The 14,649-nt window shown below is 40.0% G+C and overlaps 1 protein-coding gene across 4 annotated transcripts in view; it reads right to left on the bottom strand.

Moving 5' to 3' along the window:
- The window catches only part of DIP2C (disco interacting protein 2 homolog C), a 306,400-nt gene that overhangs the window by 88,774 nt on the left and 202,977 nt on the right, over nucleotides 1-14,649 (bottom strand). For all 4 annotated transcript variants that reach the window (XM_056484528.1, XM_056484530.1, XM_056484527.1 and 1 more), the window contains 3 exons: nucleotides 14,341-14,538; nucleotides 4,501-4,592; nucleotides 597-707 (listed from right to left, as the gene is read on the bottom strand). In XM_056484528.1, the coding sequence (XP_056340503.1) occupies nucleotides 597-707; nucleotides 4,501-4,592; nucleotides 14,341-14,538 (401 nt within the window). The remainder of the gene's footprint in view (nucleotides 1-596; nucleotides 708-4,500; nucleotides 4,593-14,340; nucleotides 14,539-14,649) is intronic.

Here is a 14,649-nt window from a genome sequence, read left to right as displayed (position 1 = left end):
CCAACACTGGATGTGAAATGCTTTTGATTAGCAGTGGTCAGTTTTCTCTATGAATATATGCTCTGTGGCAAAAACTCCTGAACTGAGTTTGTTCAGGTGCCACCCTTGGCAGAGGTGACCATGGTGACAGAAGCTCTGGGATACATATGCACATATAGACACAGGAGAAGGCATTTCCATAACAGCTTTGAAGTCGCACACACAGCACCAGTGGCATTATAACATAGCTTGGGTTGCAGGGACAGGTGGAAAATCAGCAGTTGTTGCCAATGATTCTTTGTCAGTGGCCAACACCAGAAGGCTTTAAAAGGCAACAAAGATAATCCATCTATAACTGGCAGAGCTGTTCTCTTGAAAAATTTTCCTCTCATTTTCCATGCAGACCTGCATTTGCTGAAACTGCAAGCACATCTTCAGATTTTCCATCACAAAAAAGAAGGAACTATATATATAATTCACCACACAGCACTGTCTCAATGTCTTCAGATTCAGAGCTAGCTAACCACAAAAATGTTCTCAAAAGCAAAATCAAAAGTTGTGATTTATTCTGATGTAAGTGCTAAAATGGAGTATAGAGAAAAAACTTAGTTCCCCACCTTTCTTGTAAGTGGCACTTCAATAGGGACGGGGACAACTTCGGCAAGCAGGCAGCCATAAAATGCCACCATGAAAGCAGCAGGATCATTGTTAGGAAACACAAGTGTTACCTGAAAGAGAGAGATGCACATTAAAAATGTTTTATCCTAAGTGTCAGATAATGATAATTGGAGTTTCCATGCTTCTTTTTGGATGGAGATGATACCAGAGCACTTCTAAGAGAGCTATTCAAATGCCTAATGACAGATTAATGAGGAACCAGAAGGAATTTATTCTGATAACTATTCCTTTTATGAATATTTTCTCTTAGGATGTAGTTAAATATTTTCATGCTGCATTGTTTCCTACATTGACAATACCTTTCATCTAGTTCTGAATTAACTGATTGCTTTACCAGTGTTAAATAACCAAAGTAAATGGAATTAGAAGGATTTTAGATTCTAATGTAATAATTTGCTTGAAGTTACTGAAAGTAAAGTGTACATGTGACCAAATCAAATCATCCAGACTTAGGATGTCATTATGCCAATCATTAACACACTGTTTTGTTTCACAGCACTTTGCCTCATATAACAGTTTTGTTTTAGGACTGTCCTGTTGTCCCAGTGAAAAGTTTCTGTGTGCTGTGTGCACACAAAAAACTGGAATCTAGAAGCAAACGTCACATCTAGAACTGGCTGTACCACATGCCAACCTAGGTGTGGATTTGTTGAACTTAACAGCTTCAGGGTTAGGGCTGGGGAATTACTTAGATAAAAGAATGCCAAAACTAATCATAGATCACCAGAATGCCCAGTAGGTGCTGAGCTGTGTAGGTTAACTCCTGCAGGCCCTGTGTGAGGCAGGACAGTGCCTGAACCCTCCACAGGCAGAGGAAAAGGATAAGGGAGGGCTCACAGCCTTGCTGAGGATCCAGCCACTTCTGAGAGCCCAAAGCTCTCCTTGCCAGGGCAGGGAACACTACTGCCCTAAGGTGATGACCTTAGTGGCTGGATCCTCTCTGCAGTTTTGTTTCAGTCCAGTCAGATGGGCATTCTCAGCTCATGTCCTAAATAGCTGTAACACAGCTGGTAACTCCTGCACAGTCAACTTCAGTGGCATGCAAAGGCATGGCAAATGATTCCAAACCTCTTTCCTCTGCGCACAGGACAAGGGTGTATTATCATAGCACCTTGCAGTTTGCTGAAACTACTCAGCAGCTCTTGACTTTTGACTGCTTCAACATCCACTGGAATTTTGTTGAAGCAAAATCATGATGTTTCCATGTACTCTCCAAGGTTCAGTTACTAAAGATTGTGTTTCCAGAATTTTCACGTGGCTTCAAAGACCACCTTCAAAGTCACCTTCCATACACCAACTTAATTTCTTCAAACTAGAAGGAATCTAACCAGCCTTGCTCAAGTGGGCCCAAAATATCTCTGGTTTTTAGGCTGAAGACTTTAACCTCATAAATCTTTAGTCAGAGCAAGTAACACTGCTACTTTATCTGCACACTTGCACATTAAACAATCCAAGTGCTGGAGATGGCTGTATAGACTTTACTATATTCAAATGGAAATACAGAGATTTTGCCAGCTGCATGGAGGAGATGGTAGAGATTGCTGAGCCCAGCAAACATCTAAAGATCCCAAAATATACTTTGAGGGTTCTTGGGTTTTGCATTGGTCTTTGCTTACCTAAAGGCAGTAAAGGTTTGGCTGGGAATCTTTGAAAAGGAGCTGACAGAGGTGAAAAAAATCTCACTGAAGTCCAGTGAGAATGAAGCATTAACTTCCTCTCCAAAAAACATTAATCACTAACAGACTTGTACCAAATAAATAAATAAATAATGTGTGTAAAAGCAAAAAAGGGATAAGGCTGAAGGAACAAAATCATACAGTGTACATTAGCAGATGAGAATCTGGCTAGCTAGTAGATATTTCAGAGAGCAAGATTAATTTCCAGGCAGCTGTCTGGGGTGATGCAAGGTTAAATTTCTGAAGTTACTGTAGAAGGCAAATGCACTTTGCCACATATAATATCAGAAACAGGGAAGAAGCTCCAGGCACGTTCATTTATTTTTTGGCTCAGACAAAGAACCTAAAAGGTGAGGTAATGGTAGCCATGAAAAACAGAGATTGTATTGACAGAAGGTGTTTTTAAAGGGGAAACATTAACTATTTTATACATATCAAAATGAGGAAAAAAAAACATTCTTGTTTGGAAAAGACCAGAAATATGCAACTGTATTTCATTTAGTATTTAAAACTGCCTTTAAGTGTCGTCACACAACAGACATTACATAGAACAAAGTCACCTTCAAAGAGGTCAGAAAGTCTTTTTGCTATTACAACAGGGGTGGAACAGCCAGAATCACAGCCTAGAGCATCAGAAGTGCTGTAACACCTCACCTTCAATGTGAAGTTGCCTCAAATGATCACGTTCCTGTTACACAGGGATGCCAGGCAGGATGTTTTTACAACACAAAGCATATGCTTTCAGCACTCAGCTACAAACATTTGTTTCACTCTAATCTAGGCTGACTTATTTTAGATGAGTTGCAATTTGTTTCTTACTAAACTTCCAGTTTTCAGCTGAACTATCCATGAATCCTTTCTTAATGTTAGGAGCTGCCAGTGACTGCTGCAGAAAATGACTACGAAGATGGGCAGGCAGAATACAGTAAATAAGGAGAGATGCACATTGCCTGTATGTGAACTTTATTCTCTTGGAGCTTTCTGGGTGGACTGTTTTGATGTGTACACTTGAATAACTTGCTGCTTTTGCTGTTGCTTAGAGACACACTTGTAAGTCAAGTAAGAAAGAGTCTTCAGATCCTAGTCCTGGCTGTATGCCATTGTAGGAAGCAATTTAGATTAAGGATCTAGAGATCCTTTAGTTAATTTCTTTATGATTTATTTCAAAAAGAAACTCAGGAAAGACTCACTTTTGGGTTTTTTCCTTTTTTCCTTCTGGGAAGCATTAATGCATGCTCTCATTTTTGAAGCCCTAAGATGTGTAATGCAAGCAGACATGTTTCTCACGTGTGGCACACGAGGATCAAGTGAACCAACAGTCTGAGAATTGCTATCAGACACTGGAGGGGGGAAACTTAATCCCACACTCACAACTCGAAGCACTAGGGCAGGACTAAAATTTGTATTTCTGACCAATTTGCTCTGGAATATTCATTCCGTGGCTTAGATCCAAACTGGAATGGGACCTGTGGAATTTTCTATACACACTCTAGCAGAGAAAATGAGCAGCAGGCTCAGCCAGCCTTGGCAGTCAAAGGGGTAGGTTTGTAACTACATTGTTAGCAAAACCATAGGATGTTCCTGTCTTCATTTAACATTTTCAAGTGCTACCTCTGCAACTCTTGCTCTCTGTGAGCTTTATTCATCTACTTAGATTCAGTCTCTAGCAGTAGCTGCATCAGAATCAGTACCAGGAATGGAAATATTCCCTCTGCTACCAGTTAGCATCATTTATTTATTCAACTGGTGGCCAAAACGTGCTGACTTTGCTTGTTTTTGTCCTCCACAATGCTTCTCTTGTTTCTACCACCTCAACAACTACAAAGTCATTAGTAAGTTTTTTATCCACATGACACTTCCAGGCTTCATAAGCAAGTTTTTGCTAAACAGACTGTTGTTCAATGTCCAAAAATAATTTTCCATGGGAATGTTTATTGTTGATGCTGCCACAACTTCAAGTCCAGGGGATACCAGCTCACGTTACTTTTATGCACTTCAAAACATCTGTCTGAATGATCAGTCTTAGGAAGCAGACAGCAGATTTCAGCACCCTGTCCCACACCTCATTATTTCACTTCACTAATTTCCTCTAAGCACCTCACATACCTCATTCTCTCTTTGTCAATATTGGATTTGAACTATTACAAATAATCATTGAGATACTCACCCTGTCTCCAGGTCGTACCATTGGTTCTTGTTTTGTGCCTAACTTATGTAGTATATTGTAAGCAACCTTCATACTTCTGGTCCAAAGTTTGCCTATTAATACAAAAATTTCAAAATTAATATAAAATTCTTATGTTTTACAAGATTATTAAAGAGAAAGAATACCTGAGAAGTCAAAAACCACACAGTAGGAACATTTGAATTAGTTTTCCAACAAAATATGACACCACTACTGGGACTAGTGGAAATACTTAAATACTTATCAGAAGTTTTCTTTGAACTTCTTTTTTCAAGACAGCGGCACTTTAAAAACAAAAAGAAAAGTAAGAATAGTTTTCTTTAAGGCAGAAGTTTCTTATTTTGGTGGAAATTGGATCATGACTCTGAAATTAACTGTTGGAAGGGGCTGGTACATCATCAAGTCCAGACATCACCCTAACACCTTAGCTGCAGCAAGTTGGACATTCTGTGCATTTCAGCACAGAATGACCCCAAGGGTGATGTTCAGTTTCACCACAGCAATTCTCTCACCAAGGAAAAAGAAAAGGAGTCCCAAGAAGCAGAGGCAAAGAAAAGAAAACCCAAACAAACAGAAAACACCACGCAGCCAAAGGGGCACACTGAAGCAGCAGGGACCCTCTGAACCTTAGCATACTCATATGGCTGTTTCACTTTTAATCCTGGGCTTTCTTCCATTAAACTTGGCTTTTCCTTCTCACCTGTTCCCATACCCTCCCTTCTCTGATTAACTTCACTTGCCCCAGGTATCCCTCCCTGTTGTCTCTCTTCTCCCTTGCTTCACCTTTCCAGCACCACTCTTAGCTAATCCTCATCAAGTTCCCACCCCAATATTATAAAGAGAAATTCTCTCACCAAACCTCTTTGCCCACATTACAGGCTTTCATTAATCCTTCAAGTGGTTGGCATCTTTGCTCTTCCAGATGTCCTTTGTTTAGAGACCTTGTTACTTCCATGTGAACAACACCAAGTTTAACAGCCCTTGTGCTTGGCTGGCCCCAGCTACTGTCTTTAAGCACTATTCAGTCTGACAGTAACAAATCTTTAATTCATGCCCACCAATAACTGAAATGATAATAGGTTCTGACAAGGGATTACCTATGGAGTTCAGTGGTTCAGGCCCCTAAACATCCACTATTGCTATTTATAACTAAGCCACGCAGTTGCTATAATAAGTCCCTCCACATCCTGGTTATAAAATTCAGTACTACTAAATAATTTTTAAGTGTAAATCTGATGTGAATATAAAGTAAGATAGAAAGCCAGATTTTCTTTTTTTCCCACTTAAGGAAAATTGGAAGGGTCACTGCTGCTTGTTATGGAGAAAGTACTAAATACAATTATTTCTTATGAGAACAGTAATATAGTATCATCAAACTATGCTTTGCAAAGTTTTTAGTTTATTAAAATTACTTCAGTATTTGCATGTTGAATTGTCTTGCTGCTCAGAAAGGAAGACAATTCTGTTTCACTTGAAACTCAGCACAGATAAAGGAGTATGTGTGCAGGAGTAACTCTCACAGAACTATTACAGAACTACCTGCATTTGATGGAAAGAAAGTCTTTGAAATCCTCCCTGCTGCTACAGTTAACACTTGAACTTGACAAGTGAGCAGGATAAAAAACAGGATGCCTTAAGAAAGCAAATATTCTTTTTACTAAAGTTTTTCAACATTAAAGCTTCAGTGGCAACAAACTTAAAAGAGCAATTAGTAATGATACATAATTTTGGAGATTGGAAATCAAAAGCCTGGCAAAAGTTCTGAATTGCAAAAGAGAACCATCTTTACACAAAACACTTTAAACTTGAAATGAACATTGAAGGAGTTGCTGTGAAAAGTTATTTCGAAGCTCTAAAGATTAAATCTGTTACAAGTTTTAAATTTACATTTGTGACATATTCACACTAATTTTTCATCTATCAAATGTGCCATCAAATATTTTCTTTAAAATCGAAGGGCTATTCATATTACAGTATTTAGATGCATTCCTTCAGGGATACCCAGGTATGCAGCACAATCATCTCCACCTAAGGGTCCTGGATAAATGCCAAAATTAAGTTTGCACAAAGACTAAGAAAATTATAGGAGTACTATCTAGTAAAGTTTTAAATAAGTTAAACACATTTTATCATGATGCTCTGTTATTGCCAAAATTTTATTTCATCTTCTAAAACATAGATAATATAAGGCTGCCTTCCTAATTCCTCACCTTTCTGTTTGAATACATTTTGAACTGCACAAACGTGGCCATAATATTTTCTAGTGGCCAGAAAAGACTTGAATGTTCTGTTACCACAGTCCTTTCCTTCTGTTTACTGGTGTAACACCAACCTGTGTTAAGTATCTGAGGCAGATGTGCCTCTGAGTATGAAACTGTGGAAACTGGTGAGAAGCAGCTTGCTTGCATTCAGCTGGGAAGGGGCTGGAACGCAAAGACCTTACAAGCTCTATGCTGTCACTCCAACCCTTGCAGGCTCTTTCTGCCCTCAGCTGCTGAAAACTCTGCTCCAGTGGGGGCTGCCAGGGGCAGGCAGGGACCCCCAGGCACCCTGGTGAACAAGCAGAGCAAAGTCCAGGCAGATCTGGAACTCAATCATTCCACAGGAAGACAGTAATTTCTCTAGCAGGGTATATAGCTCTGTTCCAAAAAAAGTAAATTAAAAAAGGGCCACAAAAGGAGCAATACAGAAGCTGGAGCTAGGAATGTATGGATGATCAGGGCCAGATCAGCGGCTTCTGGATGGGACACAAGCCTCTGACCAGACGTGGACTGAGCCATGGGTTTGTTTTGCCACCTTGGCTGTTTGCCCTCTCCAACCTGACACCACTGAGAAACACAAAGGACTCCGTGTCTGCAGGATGACACCACTGAGAAACACAAAGGACTCCATGTCTGCAGGATAACAGCTCTGAGAAACGAAGGATGTTATAAAGAAGGAAATCTTTGAAGTGTTTCCTTCCTTGGTTCTGCCTAGGCTGCAATTCAGAGCAATTCTTCCTTTGCAAACTTGAGAGATTAGACACTGCTGGGAAAAAAAGCCGATTGCTAAAACCTCTCCCACAAATCCTGATGCTGCGACCTTGCTGTGACCTCCACGCAGTGCCACATCTGTGCTGTGGGAGTGGGAGGCCTGGTGAGGAGGCCAGCTGTGCTCCATCCAAGGCTTTAGCTCTGAAATGGGGCTTAGGGCCCATCCTTGTGCAGGATAAATCGCCCCGTCACACGGGCCCCAGAGGAAATCTGTGTGCGGCCACTGGGGATACATCCCACTGTCCTCAGCCCGAGTTCAGGGCAGCACCATCCCTCCTCGGATAAACACACTGCCATTAATCTCCTGAGTTGGCTTGAAGACAGGGGATGGATGTAGGAAGCTCAAGCAACAGTTTCCTTTGGTAGTGAGGGGAGCAGCCTGTGTCCCAGCTCAGTGCCAGAGCTGCTCTTTCCCAGCCATGCTGCTGCTGCAGGGAGCTGCCCTCAGCCCTGTCTGCAGCAGAGCACAGGAGCCAGAGCCTGGAGCTGCACTGCTGCCTCCCTGCTGTAAACACCATGCCCTGTGAGCCCTCCTGCCCCTGACACTTGTCCTCATCCCCACTGCAGCAGGGTCCTTCCAAACAACATTCCTACCTACCACACCAGCACAGGATTAGTGCCTGTCAGGCCCTGATCACACCAGACAAACATTAACAGCTATCTTCCTGCACTTAAAAAATGAATGATTGTTATGTCATCTACAGAAGTGTCTGGTGGTGTTAAAGGCACAAGGCTTCCCCCTGGAAGGGGCCCAGGCTCTGCAGACCCAGTGTTGGGACTGCCAATCACAAGTATAGTGGGTAATTTAGGGCACTAAATGCTTAAGAACATTAATTACCCCTCAGTTCTCTGGTCACTAAACTATTTCCAATACAAAGCAGATTGGTAGAGCTCCCCTAGCTGATTTTGGAAAACAAAACCCCAACAACAGGCAGTTGATGCACACGTTGTTACTACAATTTATTACCTTGTTCCTACCTCCCACTGAGCTGCTAATTGTGGTGCTGATTTGCAATATCCTGTATAATTCCACAAGATGGTAAGAAACAGAGCTTTTCTGTTCATATATCACCGCCTAACTTATAATTGCTTTTTTACTGAAATAAATCTTCTAAAGATTTTCACTTAGCCACTTCTGTCACTCTGCCAGAGTGCTGCTGCCAGACTCTCATGCCCTAGCAGCATGCTTCTGCAGGGAGGCCTTTCAGGTTCCTCACACACTTGCAAACTGAGCAGAGAGTTCCCACTGCCCAGTGAGTAACAGCAAGTGCCCCTCTGCCCTGAAGCTGAGCCATATCCGGCAGACATCACGTGTGCAGAAATGCTCGGCAGGACAGGATGGAAAACGGCATCTCGCCTCCTGGCAGCTGTGACAAACACTGCTAGCACCCATGTGGAGCTGGTCCTTTTTCTCCTGCCACTGGGGTTTTGATTTAGTTGAGCAGTATAAACTCTACATCAGCAACAATATATTTTGTGTTCAGTCATCTTCTTTTTTAAAGCGTACTCAGATGGCAATAAAATGTAGCAAGTGAAGGCAGTTAATACCCAGTCCCATCTGGTAAAGCAACACATTATGAAGGCAAACCACAAGGTGTTAAAACCATACAAAAAGGGATCTGTTAACAAAAATTATGTGTTTTCCACATGGCACTGAAGTAAATCCCCTTCCTCTTCCTTTTCAAATCTGTAAAAGGACTAAATATTTGTGTTGAATGTAAAGAAGGTTTTAATAGAAAAGCTGTATCAGGGAGAAAACTCAGAAAAACAAACCACAACAAATTTCCTGATCATCTTCAGGGCACTTTTCAGAACCACACAGCACTAACTCAACAAAGCCAAACCAGTGGTTGCTTACCAATCTCCGTGCACAGCAACTGTGAGACTGCCAAAGTTTAACTGCAAATAATTTTGTCAAATATTCATTTTCTCCATACCACAGTATGACATTCCTCATATTTAATAGAAACAAGAGCATTCATTAAATCTAGTGTAAATGGCAAACTTCTTAATGCTATGAAGGTAAAGGGTTTTGTTTTTTTTTTCTCTCCAAAATAATAGTTGCAGTTTTCCTACTCTGGTAATCTTTCTTAATGAACTCTTTAGATCCAGCCTAAACAGAAAATTAAGTTGTTGGTTTTTGGGATAAAAAAATCCAAAGAAAAGGAACAAAAATGTTCTGTTGCAGAGAATGAAGGACTCCAGACACACTCAGAATAAAGGCAACCTTGCTATTACAGTGCTTGATATTGAAGTCTGAATCATATAATACAGCAATTTTCAGTCTTTTATTAAAGAAAAAAAGGTTTAAAGTATTGAACGATCTTAAAATTAATATCTGTCTGGGGATTTAAACCATGACTATTCATACTTCTGTGAGTCCTGAGTTATTTCATGTTTGGTTATGTGGCTATTTGGTCAGAAGCATCTTGAATCTGTCTCTCTCCTGCTGATAATTGTGAAGTTCCTGGTCTAGGAGATTCTCACAGAAAGGTCAGGAAAGGGTGCACATGGCACACCAGGTACAGAATGGTTTGGGGTTGGCTATTTTTGGCCAGCTGTTATCTTAAAGGTGTGCCAGGATATCTCAAGTATGAACAATATCACCTCTGCTGAGGCAGGATCATTTTGGCCCCAAAATGTTTACAGTTGCTTTAAAGTTATTTTTAAAATCAGCAATTAATTTGCAAACAAATGCCATTTGCCAAGCATTTCCTTCTCCACAGAATCCAAATGGAAGAAACAGTCCTCTGCCCAGAGAGTCACATCTGCTCTTTTTTATGAGTCTTGCTGTCCCTAGTGGGCCTCTAATGTGGGAAACACTGTATCAGAGCTACTGAAAATTGTTTAGAAAATATGATTACAGACAGTGTTAGATAAAGGAAATGAAATTCTTTGAATCAGACAAATTTAACTGGTACTCATTTTGTTGTTTTTAACAATGGTTACAAAGAGAAGGCTCAAAACTTGTTTATTGGTAAGTTACTTTCAACCCTTTACTTTTTCCCCAGCCTTTCTGGTTTTCCTCAGAATAATCATTTTAAGTAAGAAAAGTAGCTCTGATATCATAAGAACTCCATAGGATTTAATTATCCTTTATTCACATTTCTCCTCTAAGAAATCACTAAGTGCTTCATTATTGATACCAAAACTAGATGCCTCACTACTCTGATTAACTTTGTCTGAGCCAGAAATTGTCTTCCTTTTCCTCAAAGAACACGTTACTTTTCTAGTCAGAGTTCAGACTCTCATAAAACCTGATAAAGACATTTTTCCTTCCCATATCTCAGACATTTCAATTTATGTATATTCAGTGATTTGATTTATAGAGGGATTGAGAATAACTTAACGAAGATGTTCTCCACTTAAACAAGTTCCCAGAGGAACAAAATATTTGAGAAATAAGTAATATTCATAGTGTCTCATTCACTAGAAAGAATTTAGGAATTTTGAATACATTAAATAAAGATTACAACTGGGGCACTGAGAAGAACTTCAAGAACTGAGGCAAACTGCTTCAAACACTTGAAAAAAAGGATCAGGTCTGCAAGTGCAGTTATACATTTATTCTATCTAAAGTAATCTGAGACACGTGGAAAAAAACAGTCCTTACATGCTACAAAGACAAGAAGCTCAAAAAAATGTGCTGAAAAAGATGCAGGAGATACAAGGCATTACAAATTTGATGAACTCCTGTAGAGAAATGGGAGGGCAGCAATGGTTTTAAAAAACAGCTGGAAGTGCAACTTCTTTAAACTGTTTCTCCTTCTCGTCCAGAAGCCCTCCACAATCTAGAGCACTCACCACCCAAAGCCACACTAACACATATCCACATCAGCACCCTTAGGGGAGAAATCCATGCAGATCAAAGCTTGGCCTCTGCTCTGAGCTCTCAGAGGTGTCTCTGGAAGGGACAGCAAAGGAGTTGTGAGGAAGACTTTGGAGAAGCAGAATTCTGTGGACTCTCAGAGCTCCTTTTCAGCATGCAAGGCCACCGAGGACAAATAGAAAAACATCCTGGATAGATTCAAGAGGCCAGCACTATGTTTTTCAGGGCCAGAAGAGAGCCTGATGTAAGAATTGAGACCAAGGTCACAGATGGGATGAGGTTTCACCATGTAGATGCAGCAAAAGGCCTCAATTTGAAAATATTTCTTCCTAAAATAACCTGTGAGGTTTGGACACAGAATGGCTGTAAAATTAAGAAAGAAACAAATGTCTGGGCTGTGTATGGTACTCTAGTTAGAGCCCAAAAGATGGATGGGAAGGCAATATTGTCTACAACCATCCACAAAAGAGGAGGTAAATTTACTTGGTGTTAAGGGCATTAGAACTCCTGCCAATGGGTCTTGATCTAGGTGATAGCTACAGAGACACTCCTGGAAATCATCTTGGAAAGGTGGAAAAAGAAGCATGGAATAAGCAGGCACACCTGCAATTCACCCATGAAGGGACAAAAAACTGGAGAAGATACTGAGAATGAAATAAAAAGACATCAAAGAGAAGCCTCCTCTTACCCGGAAAGTTGGAGGATAAAGGAAGAGGATTTCCATGAAGACAAGGGGGTGTGAGAAGAAACTGAAGCCAAAACAGTAAATAGAGGTAAAATAGTCAAGAGGAGGTGCAAGTGATGACAACATCTCAAAAACCAAAACTCTGGAAAATTAGAATTATTCTTAAAATTCATGGATATTTGTGAAATATATGAAAATTCCTGCTGATTTCTTTAAATTGACAAAAACCTTGAAAATAACTGTGGAGTACAAACTTGAGGCTACTGAAAATCGTCAGGGTTGATAATTAAAATTTTAGTCACCTGATCATAGCAAGAACATGATGAAATTCAGTGTCACATTAATACCATGTGGTAGGATTGTGGCTAAGCTCATCTTTCAAAAGTTTATTACTACCAGGGCCAGTGGAACTATGCACAAGGATAAAAAGTCATGAGTAGGATTGTCTTGAATCATTTCAAGTCTTAATTCCATTAATTTTCAAGTTAAAAACTGCCATGCCTGCAATTGCTAGAAAATATTGCAGGCACAGAATGTGGACTAGCTACAGCAAAGTAATTCAAAAAGTGACCAGTGAAATGGCAGGTGGCTTTTTCCAAAAGCAGTTTCCAAAAGGCAAATTTCCAATACAGTTTTCATTTAAGGAAACTACTTTGGCATAGTGAATGAACATTTCCCATGAAAAAGAATATCAGCATGAAAAGCACCTAGCAGAGAAGAATTCAGCAAATCTGTGAAATGTTTTGGTTTGTAAAAAGAAGACAAAAAAAAAGGAAAAAAAAAACCTGATCCTTTTCTGACCTCAGGAAACTACTGAAAGGCAACAGGAAAACCACATCCTTAAGTGCTGCCAAATGAAAGGTGCAAAAAACATCAATTTTAGCCCCACTTTGCTCAAGATTCAGACAATATAGAAGAGGAAAGAGTTATTTTAGGAGAGAGAAGCAGGCTAGGTGGCTTCATGAGCCATGCAGATATGTTCCTTGGGTTGATTTGCTCACCCAACAGCTTCAGGCAAAGCAGGACATATGCTCAGACTCTCTGGACAGAATCCCAAGTTCAGAAAAATGGTCTGAATCTCTGTAACAGCTTAATTTCCTTTCCTGTCCAATTTATTTAGGGCATTCAGTAGATGACATGGCTTCTGCAAACATGTAATTGCAAACTTTAAAATTCTTCCCTAGTGTTAAGAAAATGTCCTTAAGGAAGGAAAACATTCATCAATGGTGAATTGTATGTTTGCCCCTGAAATTAAGTAACTTATAAACTCTGAAGTACCTGAAGGGAAAATGTTTCATGCATGACCCTCAGTTCTCTTATGCTTTAAAAGCCTTTACCTATATTTGCAGTGCCAGATTTGCAGCAGACAACTTTTTGGCCAGAGATCATCACTGAGTCTGACTCCTGAATGGAAATTAATGTTCAGCACTGAACAAAACAGACAGACCTCTATATCACAGCATGTAACATTCTCTGCACAGAACTCCAAGTCCCTGAGAAGGTAGAAATAAAAAAAGCAAAATAATTTTTTATGCCCATATCAATAGCATACAGAAATGTTCCAACTCACTTTCAAAGTCTGACTGTTATTCATATTAATTTCTTTGAACATCTCCCAAATGTCTCCTGAACATCTCAAAATTATAAGCAATACGGGAGTTATTTGTCAGAAATATCCTTATACTTATTTTTATGTGGCCTTTCCTGGTTGCAATACATTGTCAGGCAGTACACATTGAGCTACATGAACATACCAAAGGTCACACTAAAATATATCCTGGCAAATCTATTTCAAGGGGGTACATTTGCTAGTTGTACAATTAACCCATCTGGAGAAATAATTCATACTACACACTACAACGTCAGTATAACAAGGGGAAAATACTATTAACTTCTTCAGGAAGCTGATGAATTTTGTAGACCAGGTTAGGATTTTGCAGCACAAAGCCTGGGTGATATCCCAGGGCGATGGATTTTAATCTTTGGACATTAATCTTCAGGAAAATCTGACCTCAGATGCATTTCTATTTAAAAGGTGGTTTTAATTTATAATCTATTATTCCATGGGTGTATCTACTCAGCTCTTTTCTCTGTCTGAAATAAATCACACCATAACATCTCATCAACCCATACTCAGACATCAACAGCTTCAGACTTGTCTTCTCCTACTCAGAAATGGAATAGGTGCATCATTACGAGTCTTTTTTCACTCTATGCATTTACTACACACACTGTACAGAAAACATAAAAGCACAAATAGTTTGAAGAGTGCTCACCATATGTGAGAATATACAGTGGTTTTCCATTGGTATCCATAGTGGTTAGGCAAGGAGCTTTGGGTGAGATGGTTCCCCATCGCTGCAAGGCTGCTTCCAGGGACGGCGGCCAGTTTGTAACCACACCTAACTGCTCCCCACGCATAGCCAACATCTGAGCTCCTTCTGGCTTTGGCTGGTTTGGATCTGGCTGTTGAACTTATGATTATGAAAAGATATACAGTTACCATGTAAATTCTATACCCTGTGTACACCTGTGCAATTAAGAGAATGAGCTACCTTTGCAAAATGTTCTGAAAACAGTAGCAT

This window comes from Oenanthe melanoleuca, chromosome 2 (genome assembly GCF_029582105.1).
Source record: "Oenanthe melanoleuca isolate GR-GAL-2019-014 chromosome 2, OMel1.0, whole genome shotgun sequence".
Lineage (NCBI taxonomy): Eukaryota > Metazoa > Chordata > Aves > Passeriformes > Muscicapidae > Oenanthe > Oenanthe melanoleuca.
Note: the sequence above shows the minus strand (reverse complement) of the source record. Positions and strands in the feature narration are given on the sequence as shown.